Source organism: Patiria miniata, unplaced genomic scaffold, assembly GCF_015706575.1.
Source record: "Patiria miniata isolate m_02_andy unplaced genomic scaffold, ASM1570657v1 HiC_scaffold_14, whole genome shotgun sequence".
In the NCBI taxonomy this organism is placed as follows: Eukaryota; Metazoa; Echinodermata; class Asteroidea; order Valvatida; family Asterinidae; genus Patiria; species Patiria miniata.
Genome location: NW_024037052.1, coordinates 11626097 through 11646083, shown reverse-complemented (window position 1 = coordinate 11646083; position 19987 = coordinate 11626097). Strand labels below are relative to the sequence as shown.

Sequence of the window (19987 nt, the reverse complement as noted above, 5' to 3'; positions counted from 1 at the left end):
TAAGGGCCCAAAAAACCTGCCAAAAAAGGAAATGCATCGAACGTGCCTCACCTCTTGCGTTACGATGTATGGTGTTAACACAAATTTCTTTTTTACTACCTATAAAACTAACCATAAAACTACCGATTATGCATAATATTTTGCGCTTTTCATTACAACGTACAAGTTTACAGTCTACTTCATTCACTTACCCAAATAGCTACTACATATGCATATTTATTCAGCCGACAGGCTCAAACGCTAAAAGATTTAATCAACCACCGAGCGCCCTCTCGGGGCCTACCCATCATGCTACGTCATGAATCCGCCATTATACTTCCTCTTTTTTCTTAGCGACGGCATCGTGCAGAAGCAAATATTTTTGCTCTCGCCTTTTGACGAGTTTTTGTACGATTTTCGCTTTAAGAGTTTCTGTTTTATAGAATTTATCAACCAAGTGAGTTGTGTAGAATCTGTAGAGTTTGTTTTGAGTTAAGTAGTTCTCATTTGGAGTGATTTTGGAGTCATTTTGCTTTCGTTTTTCTTTCACGTGGCGTAGCAGGCTTTTCAGCCTTTGTCTGACACCGCGTGCGGCGGGCCAGGTCGGCACCGCGGGGCTAGCCCAGTGCCGGGTAGGCATCTTGGGTTCTCCCTTTGGGATCGAGTGCAATCCCATTTTAGCCGAGTCGGCTTTCCTGAGTTATTATTATTATTTCTGTTGTACAGTTATCTTATAATAATATTTCTTTGTCAAAAAAAAAAAAAAAAAAGCAGTGCATTTATTTTATGACTCCATAGAAATCCATAAAGACCTTTAGGGGAGACAGTGCGTCGTATATCCCCGGAGAGGAGTGCGGTTATTCTCCACAAGGTCTGCTAGTTGCCCCACACGTGGGGCCCCTGTTCCGGAAGTCAGACTTTCGGCCGTTCAGGGGACTAGCGAAACGTTTCGAAGAATATAGCGGTTTCGGCCGTTCCCTGTTCTCCGTTCGTTTCCCCTAAGCTCGCAGTGACCTAGGGCCTAGCGAGACGAGTACAGTGGGGGTATATCGACAGAGGTCGTTCCCTTCCCCCCTGACTGTTTCAGCTAGCTCGGGGAGCTAGTAAGCTAGAAGAGGACGTTTCGTCGGGTATATCGACAGAGGTCGTTCCCTGCCCCTCGTCCGTCCTAAGCTATCTCGGTAGTGCGGTGACAAACGAGATAGCGGCGAGATATTCGTGGGTATATCGGCCGCTGGCCGTTCACTTCCCTCGGCCGCCTCGCCAGGCGTGTAAAGAGAAATTCCGTGGGGTACAACGACCAGCGGTCGTTCCCTTCCCCTCGGCTGTTCTCAACTGCATATATCTCAGTAGTACAATAGTACGAAAAGACGAGATAGCAGTGAGTCCCCACGCAGGGACATCGCCGTAGTTTGTAACGGTCATCCCGTGTTTACGCGTTTTGACCGGCATCAAACATACGTCCTACGGTATGGAACACCGTGAGGATACTGGGGATAAAACTCCCCGTGTAACCACGGCCCCCCAGGCGACCAGCCGTAAGGGTTCCGCGGTTAAAAAGGCCACATCAAAGGCCACCAGCGGTCCCAAGGGTAAGACCCAAAAAGGGACCAATAGTCGCTCGATTACGCCTCCGGTCTCCGGACCATCGGCGTCACCTAGCAACCCGGCGTCGATTTCCCGTGGTTTCGCGGGAATTTCTTCGCCTCGTCCCCCCGGTCTGCTGGCTCCAGCAACTCTCGGGGACGACCAGTCACGGAGCGGTAAAAGGATTCAATCCTCACCGGCCCCGTCTGCGCGTTCATCGCGCTCCGAGCATCCTGCTTCCACCCGTGCGGAATGGGCAGGACTCGCGGTGACTGACTTGCCTCCTCCCCCAATTCGGGCCACGGACTCGCAGTCAACATCATTCTTCGATCAATGCTCCGGAATTCCCAGGATATTATCAGAGTTTTCATCCAGTGAATCAAGTCACCCAAGCAAGAAAAGGAAACACAAGGCCGCGCCGTCTTTTTCAGGGGATTCCCCCCGTAAGTCGACGCATCGGAAAAAGAAAAACAAAGGTGTATCCACAGAAATCTTTCTAAAAGCTTTCCAGGACATCAACGTTTCGCTAGCAGCCCTTAATAAACAACAACAATGGAGATCGGCCCCAATGGTGACTCAGAGGTCGCTCCCGGCGGCCACATTTCCGGACCCAAATCCGGGTCTAATCCTGCCGGATCCGGGTGTGATCCGGCCGGATCCGGGTCCAATCCGGCCGAATCCGGGCGCGATCCGGCCGGATCCGGGCTTAATTCAGCCGGATCCGGGCGCAATCCTGCCGATTTCGGGCGGGATGAGAGAGGAACCATTGACCCTGGCAATTTTTTGCCATTTGAGACTCAGCTGAGACTGGTTCAAAGAGATATGGTTCGGGTACTGCAACTACCAGAGAGCAGTAAACCAGAGACCACCCGTCGTTCTTTCAAACGCCGGACTGGCGTGGAGGAACCTCGGGATCCAGCTTTCCCAACTATGCCGGTGGATCGTTTATGCGCCGATCGCATACAACGCATCGCCGATTCAAAGAAATGGACGGCTTTCAACAAAAGGTCGGCAGCCTATTTCCAATTTCCAGAAAAGGACCGAAACGATTTCTTTACGGTTCCTTCTATTCCGGATACGGCCAAGGACAAATTGACTGGAGATAGCGCCAAAGCCCCGACCAAGTCAATATTTGTCGATAAGACTAGAGCAAAGATGGAGGATACAATGAAGAAGGTCGATGAGGCGGCTAGATTTGGTTCACAAACAAGCGCCTTTTTACTTCTGTTATCTGAATATATCGTCTGCGCATGTGAGGAAGATTCACAAATTCCAGCCGATATGTTAGCAGCGGCCTTCCGGTGTCTGGACGAAATACTCCGTTTCTCTCTAGACCAATTTACGAGAATCTCTATCCTGTCTGCCAAGTCACGTAGGACTAACGTGATGGATGCACTTTACATACCACACGAGGGCGCTAAGAAGAAGTTAGAAGACCTTCCTCTTATGGGCAAAGACCTTTTCGGAGGCAAATTCCAGGAAATTCTGGAAGTTGAGGCTAAATGCACGAATTGAGACAGCAGACAAACTGAGCTTGAAGAAGCCTTCAGCCACTAACAAGCCCAAGTTCTCTGGGAAGAAGGCAACGAAGGGTGCTCCCTCGTTTCGCCCTGCCCTTAAGAAACCGTTCAAGCCTTTTCGCCAACAGACGGCCAAGGCATCAGCTGGTGCAATGGTTTCAGCTCCACGCCCCTACTCTGCCCCTGCACGCCAATTTAGCGGCCGGGGACGTGGCGGTGGGCAATCGGCCCCCCGCTCTGGGTGGCATCGGTGACGCCCCTACCGAGCCGACCCCGACACTGGGGCCCGTCGGGGGTCGTCTCAGAAATTTCGTAGGGCCCTGGAGAGAGATCACCTCCGACGCATGGGTGCTTTCTATAGTCAGCCACGGCTATCAACTAGAATTTACAAGCACCCCTCCGTTGGAAATATGTGTTTGCGAAACACCGGTTCCGGCAAACACAGACAAACGATTAGCTCTCGAACAAGAGATCTCATCCCTCATCGAGAAGAGAGCGGTCCGCTTGGTGCCACCAATGGAGCAGTTCAAAGGCTTCCTGTCCTCCTTCTTTCTAACACCAAAGAAGGCGGCTGGCGAATGGCGGCCGATAATCAATCTGAAACCGCTCAACAAGTTTGTCAGACCCAAACGTTTCCGAATGGAAACTCTCCATGTAGTTCTAGAGTCATTACCCACACCAGCGTGGGGAGCGTCATTAGACCTAAAAGACGCATACCTACACGTCCCCATCTTCCAAGAGCACTCCCGATTCCTTCGTTTTCGGTATCAGGGGCGCACTTACGAGTTCACTGCCCTTCCCTTCGGGCTATCAACCTCGCCAAGAGTGTTCACCAGGGTTGTGCGGGCAGTGGCATCACGTCTCCGACGAGAAAACATAATGATTTTTATGTATCTCGACGACTGGCTGATAGTGGGAAAATCAGAAGGCCAGACTGCTCAGAATTTGAGGGATACTTATACGTTGACGACGAGGCTAGGCTTCATCATCAACGAAAAGAAGTCCCACCTAATCCCGTCCCAGGAAATCACTTTCCTGGGAGCAGAGATCGATTTACGCAGGGGCATAGCCGTCCCCACAGGGGAACGTGTTACCAGCCTGCTGAAGTGCGTCAAACTTTTCCTATCCGTTCAAGTCGCTCCAGCCCGAGCTTGGCTGAAACTTCTAGGGTTCATGGCCAGCTTAGTGGACCTGGTTCCATGGTGCAGACTGAGGATGCGTCCTTTGCAAATGCATCTTCTGGCACATTACAGACCAAAGACAGATCCAATCTCTCTATTGGTCTCGATCGACGATGTCATTCGGCCACACCTTCGGTGGTGGCTATTGGAACAGAACATTCGGTGCGGACGGAGCTTCCCCAGAGGGGATCCTCACGTCATAATCTCCACCGACGCCTCCAACGAGGGCTGGGGAGCCTCCCTTCCCCCTCGACAAGCTGCAGGCACTTGGGACGACAACACTCGGTCCCTACATATGAATGTTCTAGAACTCCAGGCTGTAGTCAATGCCCTACACCACTTTCAGGCAGACGTAGTGGGTCGGTCTGTTCTAATCAAGACCGACAACACGACAGTGGTAGCATATATCAACAAACAGGGCGGTACAAAATCACCCCAGCTGTGCTACCGGACTTGGGAAATGTTTCAGTGGCTAATCAGACACAAAGTCGATCTACGTGCCATTCACATTCCTGGTGCGGAAAACGACATAGCGGACTCTCTCTCCAGAGGCAAAGTAGTTCCCACGGAGTGGTCATTGAACAGGAGGATCGTACATCAGATCTTCTCGATCCTAGGTCATCCACACATAGACCTGTTCGCCTCAGCAGTCAACACTCAGCTCCCGGTGTTCTGTTCGAGAGCCCATCATCCTCATGCATGGGCCTCCGACGCACTATCAATAGACTGGACAAACATGTTCGCTTACGCCTTCCCCCCGATCTCAATCCTTACAAAGGTCATCGGGAAACTGGAGAGAGACAGGTGCAAGATCCTGCTGATCGCCCCCTTTTGGCCGCGTCAGCCCTGGTTTCCGCGACTGGTGAGGCTCCTAGTGGGCTCCCCACTAATCCTCCCAGATCGTCACGACCTACTTGTTCAACCTCAGTCCCGGTTCCGACACCCATCTCCGGGAGATCTCCACTTAGCGTGCTGGCCACTGTCAAGCGTGCCTACCGAGCAGCAGGTCTTTCTGAAGACGCTGCAGCTCTAGCCGCAAAGGGACGTCGTCTCTCAACACGACGAATCTATGACAGTCGACTACGACATTATAGTAGGTGGTGCGCAGAACAGGCTGTGGATCCGCTCTGTGCTTCTTTAAGCCATTGTTCGGAATTCCTACTGTCATTGTTCAGAACCAATTTGTCAGTAGGAACGATACGAAATTATCGATCAGCCATAGCAGCAATTCACAAAGGCTTCGCTGATGGCTCATCTATCTCCTCTAATGTTGCAATCACTAACCTACTCTGGGGAATGTTCAACGAGAGACCTACAATCCGGAAACTGGTCCCATCCTGGGATCTAGGTCAGGTCCTGAACATTTTGGCCAAGGCTCCATACGAGCCCTTGGGCCAAGCACCCCTCATTCATGTATCTATAAAGTTGGCCTTCCTGCTCGCAGTGGCTACCGCTAGGCGTAGCAGCGAGATCCATGCGTTGACTTTAGATTCGGGACATATCCGCTGGGAACCAGGTGGGGTTCGCCTGATCCCAAAGGCGTCCTTCCTGACGAAAAATCAGACGGCAAGTTTCAGCCCTCCTGATATTTTCCTCCCAAAAATAGAGTCAACCTCTTCTATCCCCTCAGACAAATTATGGTGCCCAGTGCGCGCCCTAAAATGGTATCTGGCACGCACTAAGTCACTTAGGGATAAATGCATGCAGCTCTTTATTACAACCATAAAGCCACATGGCCCCGCCTCAAGGGACACCATTGCGCGTTGGGTAGTAGCTGCTATCAAATTTGCGAATGCGGACTGGCCATCCAAAAAGGATGCTTCTGTCCAAGGCCTTGTCCGAGCCCATGACGTATGCGCCGTAGCGGCGTCCTTGTCATTTTTTAGGGGAGTCCCTATTTCAGAGATTTCTCAAGCAGCATGCTGGAAGTCTGCCACGACATTCACATCCTGCTACCTACGTGATGTACTCCAGACTGGAGGGAACACAGGGAAGATGGTACTGACACAACACCAGTCCTCGTCTACGTACGAACCCTACCCTGCGCAGTAGTTCTTCCCGGCCTGGCCAGGAGACTAACTAAGCAGGTAATACATTTACATGTATATTCAATCTAAATGGTCTAAATCATTATGTATATATATATATACTGTTGTTTAACCATTTGATTTCAGGGCGTCTCGCCTACCCAGCCACCGATTGTCGGTGCCACTCTATGCATATGTAGTAGCTATTTGGGTAAGTGAATGAAGTAGACTCCCCCCCCCCCCCCCCCCCCCACAGAAGTGTGGGACGAGTCTACGAGTGATACTTACCCAAATAGCTTCCCGCCCTCCTCCCCACTCTCGGCTCGCGTTACGATGGTTTTTCACCTTTAGTGTGCGAGAAAAAAGAGGAAGTATAATAGCGGATTCATGACGTAGCATGATGGGTAGGCCCCGAGAGGGCGCTCGGTGGTTGATTAAATCTTTTAGCATTTGAGCCTGTCGGCTGAATAAATATGCATATGTAGTAGCTATTTGGGTAAGTATCACTCGTAGACTCGTCCCACACTTCTGTGGGGGGGGGGGGGGGAACTCTGTTACATATCGTTGTACATGCCCTTTCGAATTAAATTTACTTTGTAAACTCTAACAATGTAACTAAGAGGACAGTCTCTCGTTACGTTGTGAATCCACTGCTGTTCCAGAGGCTCACAGCGCAACATTAGGATTATGCGCATGCGGCAGTTTTTCCGGGCTGTGCCACAGAATGAGTATTCACGAACTCGTTCATAAAAACAAATCGCTGGGAACGGCCTTCCAAAAAAATGCTCATGATGCATGAAATATTTACGGAAACCATCAGAATTGTCCCAAAGTAGGTTCAAGAATAAATACCGGTAACTTGAGGCCAATTCTGGCATGACAGACGGGACAGATTTACACTACCTTTTTTGTCAAAGGCCTGCCACAACCAATATGTAAGGTGTAACCATCTAATTTATGTATAAAGTCAAAGTAAACACTCTACAGGGTGGATACAAACAAACGAAACTGATATATTATTGCTACTTGGAACAGAAGTAGGGCACATGTGAATCAAAGGGAGATATCCTCTGTTAGGGTTGAATCTCCTCTTTATAGTACCGGTACGGTCAACTTAAGTTAAGACCTACCGTATCGGTACATGTAGAACAAATTGCAATAGAAACCATTCAAGCGTCAAACGACTTAACATAAATACACAAACAACATGTGAAAAATCTAATTGTTTCTGTGGAGTGGAAGGGTGTTGTTTTTCAAGCATTTTTTCAGATAAAATTTTTGGACATTTTGTCCTCGAACAATTCATCTGGTGACTTGGTGCGATTTACATGTCTATATACATGTAAGCTAATGTTTAGGATTCATGACCACAGGCAAGTGCCGCAGACGACTGTTTCAAATGATAAGTTTAATATACAGGGCACTACGGATGGAGTGGACGATTTTCCACCTAAACTTTGCGCAATAAGTCCACAGACAAGATACAATTATTTGCAAACAGGGCTAGGGATGTCTAAACATCATTTTGATCATACACAGATGGAAAATGGTTGGACAGTGCATACATGGACCGTTTTAAAAGTAAAGCGAAAATCTTTAATAAAATATTATTGATTGAGCGCCTGAAAATGATGTGTTGGATTTGGTTTAGAATATTTAGGAATTACTGGGCTCAGGTTGTGAAGCTTTATACAGTGCATTTTGTTAGTACAGTAAACTCCGGCTAAACCGACATCGTACAACTTGTCAAATCGCTCAAGTCGGCCGTCTGACTAAAGCCCCGATTGTCTGTAATGCATTTCCATTGAATTTTTTATTTCTAAGTCGGCTTTTAGAAGTCGCCATTTCGCTCAAGTCGTCGTGTTACTCTTGGTCCCCTTTCCATTAAAAGCATTACAAAATCCTGTGTGTAAGTCGGCATTCAACAAATCACGCATTGGCATCGACTTCCTGTACTGCGGTTGGCAAAGTGTCGAGTGAAAAGTGGTTTCGCACGGCCCGTGATCGCTGCATGCATCGGTGTCGAAAAAGGGTGTCCTACTGCATACCACTACGCGACGCTATAGGATCTTTGCTGCATACATCGCATGTATGCATCGTGAGCATATCAATACCAGTACCCCCTCTAGGCTGGACGCATGCGCTCTGTCCATTTTGGGGGTTTTCTTATTAAATGACTACTGCATGCTACCGGTATGCTGCAGTCAATGCGTGCGTGGTATATACCGGACCACGCACACATTTAATTCGTTACTGTGCACGTACATATGAATCGTGGTCTCCACTATCAATACCCCAAACGTGATGATACAATTCGAGGATTAATTTGCTGGATTCAACTCAAGCATTAAGGAGATAATCCAGGGTAAATCGAAGCCAATTAGTGCAATGAATCATGTGTCCAAAAGACCATTCATGTAAGTCAGCAAAATGACGACTTGTAGCATATATCGGCATTCGCGTCAGTCGTCACCGGTTTAGCCAGAGTTTACTGTACATGAAAATATGAAACAAAACATCTCAAAACACTGGGATCACAAAGAAAAAAATAACAGCGTTGCTGTTGAAACCCCTCAGCCAGAGTCAAGTTATCATCCGGAAACCATTAACCTTTAACTCAACGTGGTGACCTTGACCTTTGGCCTTTGACCCCAGAACCAGTCCCAACATGCCTGTACCAATGGGAAACCCCCTACCGAAGTTAGACACCAACATTTCATTTCTAACTCAAGTTATCATTCGGAACCATTTACATTGAACTCACCACGGTGACCTTGACCTTTGACCTTTTGACCCCAAAACCAATCCCAACTTGCCTGTACCCAAGGGCAAACCCCTACCTCAGTCAGACACCAAAATCTCATTTCTAACTCAAGTTATCATCCGGAAACCATTTACCTTTAACTCACCATGCTGACCTTGACCTTTGACCTTTTGACCCCAAAACCAATCCCAACTTGCCTTCTCCCAAGGGGAACCCTCTTCCAAAGTTAGACACCAAAATCTCATTTCTAACTCAAGTTATCATCCGGAAACCATTTACCTTTATCTCACCATGCTGACCTTGACCTTTGACCTTTTGACCCCAAAACCAATCCCAACTTGCCTACTCCCAAGGGCAACCCTCTACCAAAGTTAGACACCAAAATCTCATTTCTAACTCAAGTTATCATCCGGAAACCATTTACATTTAACTCACCACGGTGACCTTGACCTTTGACCTTTTGACCTCAAAACCAATCCCAACTTGCCTTCTCCCAAGGGCAACCCCCTACCGAAGTTACAACCCCAAACAACATTTCTAACTCAAGTTATCATCCGGAAACTAAGCTGCCCGGACGGACGTACGGACGGACAGACACACATACATCCGGACGGACGGACGCCCTAGGCGATGACAATACCCCTCGAGCCTCTCGGCTGAGGGGTAAAAAGGTTAATGGGCGAGGTTGATGAGAAACAGATGTAGTTCTGTACATGAGCTTTCCATGTTTTTCATAAGTATGGTACAGTAACTTTTTTTCTTTTCTCTAAAGCGCAGAATTCAGCTAAAAATTTATTTCACTGCAAAATTTTAATCCCGTTAATTTGCCAGGCTTTTGTAAGGTTTTTTTTGGTAAACGTTCATTTTTTTGGACAATTTATATCTTATTTATAAGTTATGCCAATGACCTAAATTCAACACAAAAGGAACACACGACTCTCGGATTTCTGATATTTTCCCTAATATTTTAAATTGGACTTCGGCCTATTGGCATAAACACCTGAAATTTAAATTTAAATATATCTCTTTGTGTATATCATTTTCCGCCCTTTATTCAAGTAGACCTGTTTATGCAAAGATTTTCTATGAAACAAAAGTTTTTGGGGGGCACAAAGTGATTTATTTTAACCAATAAATATTTCACAAAGCAAAAATATCTCAAATTTCTTGATTTTTTTTCAAGAAACTATCCTATATTATTATGCAGTAGTGTAAATTACAATTATTTTAATAATTGGTGGACATAGAAAAGTTGTCTGCTGTGATCAGTCGTGTCTCGCGAAGTCTCTGAACGGATTTTCTGACGAGTAACAGGCGCAAAAGAAAACATACGGCTGTTTATGTATGATGAAAAATTAGTAGTGAAAAAGTGAATAAAAACACTTTTCCACTCTTCTGATGAAATTAGATTTTCTGTATGTTAAATTGTGATATTTCCTTAGCTTGATAGCATTAAAATAAATTCTATTGCAATTTGTTCTAGGTCAGGCCCTGTTTTTTCCTAAATTGACCGGACTATTAAAATGACACCCTGATCATGTCCTGGCATTCACGGTTGACTGAGTAGTGACCAATTTTATGAAAGGGTCAATTAAGAGAATAGCGCCACTTTTCAATTGTGGTTTTTGTGGTGATCTGTCACAGAGTGAAAGGCTATGGTTGCCAATCAAGGCAGGTGGGGGGAAAAAAGAGATGTCACCATGAAAAGTGGCGCAATTCTCTTAATAGACCCTTTCATCAAATTGGTCACTGCTCAGTCAACCGTGAATGTAAGGACATGATCAGGGTGTCATTTTAAAGAGGAGATTTAACCCAAACAGAGATATCGCCCTTTGATTCACATGTGCCCTACTTCTGTTCCAATTATCAATAATATCTCAAATTCATTTTTTTTATCCACCTTGTATATTTCTCATTTAAAAAACAATCCATCAAACTAGATGATTCAGTGGCTATATAGTGACAAAGTGAAATCAGTGTGACGGATGGGACGGAAACTACACTCCATATTTTGAAAATGACTTTCGTTGGAAAAAGCTATCTGTTCCCCTGTGAAATTTATTGTTGTTTTTATGCCCCGCGGCGAAGCCGAAGGGGCATACTGTTTCCGCCTTGTCCTTCCGTGGGTGTGTGGGTGGGAGGGTGGGTGGGTGGGTGGGTGGGTGTGTTCCTGCATGGCATTACGCCTGAGGACAGACAACAAAAGGAGCACAAAAGGAGCACAAAGGGGCCATTGATCCTCGAAGGAAGGTGCCTATTGTCCTCGAACGCAGGTTTGTGTGCTTAGTCTATGGGAGAGTGTTATATTACAGGGACAAAGGAAAACACAAAGCCAATCCTCGGAAGCATAGCAAAAAACGACTGTGTGTGTGGGTGTGTGTGTTCCTGCATGGCATTACGCCTGAGGACAGACAACAAAAGGAGCACAAAGGGGCCATTGATCCTCGAAGGAAGGTGCCTATTGTCCTCGAACGCAGGTTTGTGTGCTTAGTCTATGGGAGAGTGTTATATTACAGGGACAAAGGAAAACACAAAGCCAATCCTCGGAAGCATAATAAAAAACGACTGGGTGTTTGGGTGTGTGTGTCCGGACAAATCTTGTCAGCGCGATAACATATGAACTTCAAATTTGGTTTGTGGAGTGTCCTTGGTAATCCTAAGAAGCCTTTTGCATTTGGGGCCGAAAGGTCAAGGGTCAAGGTCACAGTGGCTGAAACAATAGAAATTTTGTCAGCGCGATAACTTGAGAAATACTTTACATATGAACTTCAAATTTGGTTTGTGGATTGTCCTTGGCAATCCTAAGAAGCCTTTTGCTTTTGGGGCCAAAAGGTCAAGGGTCAAGGTCACAGTGACTAAAACAAAAGAAATTTTGTCAGCGCAATAACTTGAGAAATACTTTGCATATGAACTTCAAATTGGGTTTGTGGGTTGTCCTTGGCAATCCTAAGAAGCCTTTTGCATTTGGGGCCAAAAGGTCAAGGGTCAAGGTCACAGTAGCAAAAACAAAAGAAATTTTGTCAGCGTGATAACTTGAGATCTACTTTACATATGAACTTCAAATTTGGTTTGTGGATTGTCCTTGGCAATCCTAAGAAGCCTTTTGCATTTGGGGCCAAAAGGTCAAGGGTCAAGGTCACAGTGGCTAAAACAAAAGAAATTTTGTCAGCGCGATAACTTGAGAAATACTTTACATGTGAACTTCAAATTTGGTTTGTGGATCGTTCTTGGTTATCCAAATATTGGGGGTCGAAAGGTTAAGGGTCAAGGTCACAGTGGTTAAAACAATAGAAATCTTGTATTTATTCTGAGATCATAGGGATTAGGGATTAATTCATATAAAACCTACAGAAGACACTAATGCTGTCAATGAACGTTTCATGTGACCAAGGTACATGTACAATGTAAGTTGATGTTAAAAGAGTGGTGTTTTGTCATGGAAACAGGTTGCGGGGCATTTGTGTTTGTAAACACACCTGACTTGTTTTCTTTTAAAGTTAATAACTTTTATGCCAATAATCAGTGAACACTTTACTTAATTCAACACAATTAATTCAACACATGGAACTGGAAACACCAGGCTCATTAATGTTGTGACAGACGGGACATTTTTATATGAACTGAATAAATGTAGGCACAAGCATTTATTATTTTTAAGAAGAACATGTAGTATGTTAAAAACCAGAAGGATCTACAAAAAATGTATGTTCACCTTTTTTTTTAACAGGTGATTGAAAAAATGTGACAGATGGGACAAAAATATAACAAATGGGTAAACATGTGACACATTTATGTGCTGAATAAATGAAGGCACAAGCATTTATTATTTGTAAGGACATGTAATACAGGGTGGTTAAAAAAAAGGACACCCACATTTGACAGGAATTTTCACCTATTTTTGAAAATTATTTTTTAACTGTCGATTAGTAGCTATTAAAGTACTGGCCTTTAAGCAAATGTGACGAAAAATTGTTGCATTTGCACATTTCGTCGTTGAGCTATGCCAATTTGAACATTTCATGTACGAAACCTGTTTGTCCACGGAGGTATACATTCCCTTCGCTTGACTGAGCTCAGCTATTGGAGCTTTATTTGAAAAGATATGACATTTGATTGTTAAGTTATGTAATGTTATGCAACAATGAACTTAAGCCGACAGCTCATTGAGTAGATGATCTTAACACTGATTTGAATAATTGGACAGCTTCAATGAAAGTTACTAGGGCAAAATCTATTTTGGTGGGAAGTTTTTATTTTATTTTTATGAACTACGAAAACTTCCAGTCTACTTCACTCTACTTACCTGTAGAGCAATACTACTTATGCATATTCCCCCTACCGGCAGGTATTTTCCGCTAAGAGTTATATACAATAGCGCCCTCTGGCGCCCTACCCATAATACCCCGCGGCATGCGTGCCTCGTGAGCGTCCTCTTTTCTCTTAGCGGCAGGTCGGGTAGGACGTGCGTGAAATAGCTCGCTGTTTGCCTCGTCATTTACTACCCTTTTTTGCGTTTAAGAGAAGTATTTAATAAAAGAGTTAGTAATCATCAGTTTGTAGAGTTTCATCATCTTCTTGGTTTTATTTATTTCATAAATATGAAGCGTTTGGGGAGGGCCGATCTGTCACTAACCGGGGGGAATTCCTCTCCCACGGGACGGACCGAGTTCTCGGGGGACTCTGCCGTTAACGCTCCGACGTTACCGCGGCAGCAGTCTCTCGTCCGGCACCCTCAGCCACAGTCGGCTGGGGGAGTTGGCAGTTCCGACGATCAGTTAAGGGAACCTCGATCACCTTCTCCGTCAACTCGGGCGGAACACCCAAACTAAAGGCACACTCCTGCAAGGTTCCCCTAAAACATATCTCCTGTGCCGGAGCAAAGAAGGGCCGTCGGGGCAAGCGTGGCTCGGCAACGAGCGCCGCTGTGGCACCTAGCCCTCCCCCGATCACGGGGCAGCCCGAGGGGACTAGCCGTCACACTTCGGTGGGCTCTAGTCACCCGTGCCCTCCCGACACAGTGCCGAACACCACTGGTTGTCGGGATGGGCTATTGCACGGGCTACCGGTCCGTCCAGCGCTCGCTCAGCCCACGGGGCCTGAGGCGCTGTCGGCCGGGTGCATTATGAGCGATACGGAGCCGGTCGCCCCGGGGGATCCCGGGCCGACGGCCCTCATGCTAGCTCGCTCAGAGGGACTACTCTCAGCATCGGATTTTTTCCGTTGTTCGGGGGTCCCGGTGTCCCAGGTGTCTTCTGATTTTTCCTCGGACACACCTCGGGGCCGTTCTTCTATTAAGAATAATAAGAAGAAGGCTGCACGTCGATCGCGCCGTTCTTCTTCGGGTTCTGACGACTCCTCTGACCGGTCCCACCGGGGCAAACGCTCCTGGGGGGAGGACGCGGTTTCTTGAGCAGATTTCCTGCAGGCTTTTCAGTCGATTTCCGATACGCTATCGGCTATGTCGGCAGGCCGCCGGGCGGGCCCTATTGGGGGGCCCCCTGCAGCGGTGGACTACGGCCCACAACCATCGGTCGTTGGGCCCGCATCACAGTCTTCAGTCACCGGTCACGCTTGGGTGGCCCAGGAACAGAGGGACATACCGCACACAATTAGTCGTGCTCCGGCATCCCCGCCTGCGGTGAGGGCTTCACAGTCGTCTTTCGTTGGTCACGGTTGGGTGGCCCAAGCACAGCGGGACATACCGCACGTGGTTGACCGTACAACGGAGGCCCGGCCTTCAGCGAGCGTCTCGCATGCATCGGCCGTGGGCCACGGTTGGGTGGATCAGAGGCCGCGGGACCTACCGCGTACGCTGGGATCCCCGCCTGTATTGAGCATTCATCCATTCATGCAGTTTGACTCGGAGGAAGTTGTCCAGCCACTACCGCGTGGTTCGGTACAACTCGCCCCTCCAGACGGCGTTTGTTCACTGGAGTCAACTCGGCCCTCACAATCGGCTGAGTCATCCGATGACGACGAGGAACCAGACCGTTTACAGCGGCTGTCTATCTCTGAAACGGAGCTCCGTTTAGTACAGAGGGATATGATAAGAGTACTTCATTTACCCTCCGCTGATGAGCCCCCTCCACCGGATCATAAATCTTTCAAGCGAAGGACGGGCTCCGCATCTAGCAGCGATAAGATATTCCCCGTACTTCCTTTAGATCAAGTATGCGTGGAACGTATTGACAGCATCATGTCAACGGAAAAAAGGCGGCCGTTTCTCAGTCGGGAACGGGATTATTTTCGTTTCCCGGCTGAAGATCATGCGAAGTTCTTCACTCCGCCTACCCTCCCCGACGCCACGAAAGATAAACTTGCGTCCGATGAGAGTGGTTCGTCTTCCAAGCGACCCTTTGTGGACAAAACATGGGGTAAACTTGAAGATGTTTTGAGGAAGATAGACGCAGCTTCACGTTTCGGTTTGAAATCAACGTCTTTCTTACTTCTTCTCACGGAATATTTGGCCGTGGGCTATGAAGAGGACTCGCCGATTCCAGCAGATATGCTGACTGCGGCCCTTCATTGCCTCGACCATGGTCTACGCTCAGTGCTTGATCAATTCACACGTGTGTCGACCCTATCAACGTCCACCCGCCGGGGTAACGTGCTCGATGCACTTTTCCTCCCGTCGCAGGGTGCTCGCAAAAGACTTGAAGATCTCCCCTTGACGGGCACGGATCTATTTGCCGGTAAATTCGAAGATCAGATGCGAGATGAGGCCAAACATCTGAAGGCTACGGAGAAAATCAACTTCAAGAAGCCTCCAGCACCGGCGCCCAAACAACAGCAGGCCGCAAACCTCTGAAATCTGGTCGCGGTGGTTTTCGTGGCTGCACAGACAATACTTCCGGTGCGCGCGCCACGCAGGCCCGCACGTTCTCTGGACAACAACGGCCCCAATCTGGTCGTGGTTTCCGGGCACTGGCCCCCCGCTATCCCGGGGGCTGGCGCAAGTGACTTAGTAGACTCGTGGCGGCCTCCCGCCGTCGGACCCGTGGGAGGCCGTCTCCGAGACTTTGCGGGGTCCTGGGGTTTAATTACGTCCGACCGGTGGGTGCTCGATACGATCGGGTGCGGCTACGCACTCGAGTTCTCGAGCACCCCCCCGTTGGACATGATCGTTCGACCGACGGTAGTTCCGTCCGATCCTACCAGACGTCTCTCCCTCGAAGGGGAGATCAGTTCCCTCCTCGGGAAACGGGCAATTCGCCCGCTCCCTCCGGGGGAGACGCGGTCGGGCTTCATGTCGACCTTCTTCCTGGTACCCAAGAAGGAGGCCGGCATGTGGCCGCCCGATTTTAAATCTAAAACCCCTCAACAAATTTATTCGGCCAAGACGTTTTCGCATGGATACGCTCAACATCATACTCCAATCGATTCGTACACCTGCATGGGGAGCCAGTCTAGATCTGAAAGATGCGTATCTACACATTCCTGTCAGACCAGACCACTGGAAGTTTCTTCATGGTTCTTCCGTTTGGTCTAGCCACCTCACCCCGAGTCTTCACGCGTGTGGTGAAGACAATCGGGGCCGCATTAAGAAAACAAGGTGTGATGATCTTCATGTATCTGGACGATTGGATCATTATTGCTCAATCTCAGACGGCCGCATCGGCGGCACTCAATCTGACTTGGCGCCTAGCGGCGGATCTCGGGTTTATTATCAACGCCGAGAAATCCCATCCACATCCATCCCAATTCCCAATCTTTCTGGGAGCGTCTCTCGATCTCCAGAAGGGATTGGTTCGGCCTACGGAGGAACGAATTGTAAATCTCCAACAGTGTGTGTCTCTGTTTCTTCCGACGACCATGGCCCCAGCACAAGCCTGGCTAAGGTTGCTCGGTCTCATGGCCAGTATGGTAGATGTGGTGAACTTTTGCAGACTAAGGATGCGTCCCATCCAATTACATTTGCTGTCCTTCTATCGGCCCAGTCGTCACCACATACGTCATCTGGTGCCCACCACACCTTGGCTGATACCGCACCTCCATTGGTGGCTCGACAATGCCAATCTCACAGAGGGGCGCGCGTTTCACAAAGTCGATCTACGTGCCATTCACATTCCTGGTGCGGAAAACGACATAGCGGACTCTCTCTCCAGGGGCAAAGTAGTTCCCACGGAGTGGTCATTGAACAGGAGGATCGTACATCAGATCTTCTCGATCCTAGGTTGTCCACACATAGACCTGTTCGCCTCAGCAGTCAACACTCAGCTCCCGGTGTTCTGTTCGAGAGCCCATCATCCTCATGCTTGGGCCTCGGACGCACTATCAATAGACTGGACAAACATGTTCGCTTACGCCTTCCCCCCGATCTCAATCCTTACAAAGGTCATCGGGAAACTGGAGAGAGACAGGTGCAAGATCCTGCTGATCGCCCCCTTTTGGCTGCGTCAGCCCTGGTTTCCGCGACTGGTGAGGCTCCTAGTGGGCTCCCCACTAATCCTCCCAGATCGTCACGACCTACTTGTTCAACCTCAGTCCCGGTTCCAACACCGGGAGATCTCACTTAGCGTGCTGGCCACTGTCAAGCGTGTCTACCGAGCAGCAGGTCTTTCTGAAGACGCTGCAGCTCTGGCCGCAAAGGGACGTCGTCTCTCAACACGACGAATCTATGACAGTCGACTACGACATTATAGTAGGTGGTGCGCAGAACAGGCTGTGGATCCGCTCTGTGCTTCTTTAAGCCATTGTTCAGAATTCCTACTGTCATTGTTCAGAGCCAATTTGTCAGTAGGAACGATACGAAATTATCGATCAGCCATAGCAGCAATTCACAAAGGCTTCGCTGATGGCTCATCTATCTCCTCTAATGTTGCAATCACTAACCTACTCCGGGGAATGTTCAACGAGAGACCTACAATCCGGAAACTGGTCCCATCCTGGGATCTAGGTTAGGTCCTGAACATTTTGGCCAAGGCTCCATACGAGCCCTTGGGCCAAGCACCCCTCATTCATGTATCTATAAAGTTGGCCTTCCTGCTCGCAGCGGCTACCGCTAGGCGTAGCAGCGAGATCCATGCGCTGACTTTAGATTCGGGACATATCTGCTGGGAACCAGGTGGGGTTCGCCTGATCCCAAAGGCGTCCTTCCTGACGAAAAATCAGACGGCAAGTTTCAGCCCTCCTGATATTTTCCTCCGAAAAAATAGAGTCAACCTCTTCTATCCCCTCAGACAAATTATGGTGCCCAGTGCGCGCCCTAAAATGGTATCTGGCACGCACTAAGTCACTCAGGGATAAATGCATGCAGCTCTTTATTACAACCATAAAACCACATGGCCCCGCCTCAAGGGACACCATTGCGCGTTGGGTAGTAGCTGCTATCAAATTTGCTAATGCGGATTGGCCATCCAAAAAGGATGCTTCTGTCCAAGGCCTTGTCCGAGCCCATGACGTACGCGCCGTAGCGGCGTCCTGGGCATTTTTTAGCGGAGTCCCTATTTCAGAGATTTCTCAAGCAGCATGCTGGAAGTCTGCCACAACATTCACATCCTGCTACCTACGTGATGTACTCCAGACTGGAGGGAACACAGGGAAGACGGTACTGACACAACACCAGTCCTCGTCTACGAACCCTACCCTGCGCAGTAGTTCTTCCCGGTCTGACCAGGAGACTAACTAAGCAGGTAATACATTTACATGTATATTCAATCTAAATGGTCTAAATCATTATGTATATATATATATATACTGTTGTTTAACCATTTGATTTCAGGGCGTCTCGCCTACCCAGCCACCGATTGTCGGTGCCACTCTATGCATATGTAGTAGCTATTTGGGTAAGTGAATGAAGTAGACTCCCCCCCACAGAAGTGTGGGACGAGTCTACGAGTGATACTTACCCAAATAGCTTCCCGCCCTCCTCCCCACTCTCGGCTCGCGTTACGATGGTTTTTCACCTTTAGTGCGCGAGAAAAAAAGAGGAAGTATAATGGCGGATTCATGACGTAGCATGATGGGTAGGCCCCGAGAGGGCGCTCAGTGGTTGATTAAATCTTTTAGCGTTTGAGCCTGTCGGCCGAATAAATATGCATATGTAGTAGCTATTTGGGTAAGTATCACTCGTAGACTCGTCCCACACTTCTGTGGGGGGGACTTTGTCAGAAAAAAATTCACGTGCTTTTACTAATATCACTTTAGTCATTTACTATTCAATTTCAAAGTTTAGTCACCCTCTTCAAGTCATCATGTCGAGTATATTCGTCATTACAGATTACATTCGTCGAGGCTGTTGTGGAACTGGAAGTATTCAGAGATCAAATTTGTCTTTTATCAATCCAGCTTGTATGAAGTAAATAAGTCAGTTGTGTTCTAGAGAATTGCCCTTGTATCCCAAAGCACAATAAGCCACATTCGCTGGCAGGATTTTTCGGACCAAAGCAGTACTGATTTCAGAGAAGAGTTACCCAAAAAAAAAGATTACCTAGATCAACATCACAACATTATTTAAAATATACAAAAGAACAGAATATAACGAAAAATGGAAAATTCAAAAGCCACGAACCGACAACCCATAAATCCCTGTTTAGTATGCTTTGAATATTGAGTCTAACGTATTTTTAGGAGGTAAATTAAGAAATGACACATTTGAGACGCAATCAGAAAATAACAAAAAGATATTAAATAAATTTGTGGTTTTAGTCGAATTTGAATTCTCAATAAAATGATTTGGCGTAGACGAGACGAAATCTAATACTCCTGGTCAAAAAGTGTGCTGATTGTTTGAATTTGTTTGGACTAAATTTGAAATTGTTTGACAAAAGACGAAATTAAACATTGGAAAGTGCACATAATCGATGTTGCCGGACGAATTGAATATAAGAATCGGTGATTCGAACGAAAAATGTTTTTATAAAGCACGCGTATCCACTATTATTGGTGCTCAAGCTGCTACATCGTTATTACCCTGCTTATTGGGCCAAT

The 19987-nt window shown here is 47.6% G+C and overlaps 2 protein-coding genes across 2 annotated transcripts in view; both read left to right on the top strand.

Annotated features, from left to right (window-relative positions):
* LOC119722062 overlaps positions 1 to 19987 on the top strand; it is a 64034-nt gene that overhangs the window by 4931 nt on the left and 39116 nt on the right. The window lies entirely within an intron of this gene.
* Positions 2119 to 18196, top strand: LOC119721791. The gene is made up of 3 exons (XM_038191749.1): positions 2119 to 2993; positions 3215 to 4782; positions 17130 to 18196. Exons 1-3 carry the CDS (start codon positions 2119 to 2121, stop codon positions 17957 to 17959), a joined length of 3273 nt encoding a protein of 1090 aa, XP_038047677.1. The 3' UTR covers positions 17960 to 18196.

Coding starts and splice junctions, on each gene's coding strand:
- LOC119721791 (XM_038191749.1), top strand. CDS start 2,119: ATGGAGATCGGCCCCAATGGTGACTCAGAGGTCGCTCCCGGCGGCCAC. Junction 2,994..3,214: donor CACGAGGGCGCTAAGAAGAA/GTTAGAAGACCT, acceptor TTTCGCCAACAG/ACGGCCAAGGCATCAGCTGG. Junction 4,783..17,129: donor ACGTGCCATTCACATTCCTG/GTGCGGAAAACG, acceptor TTCACATTCCTG/GTGCGGAAAACGACATAGCG.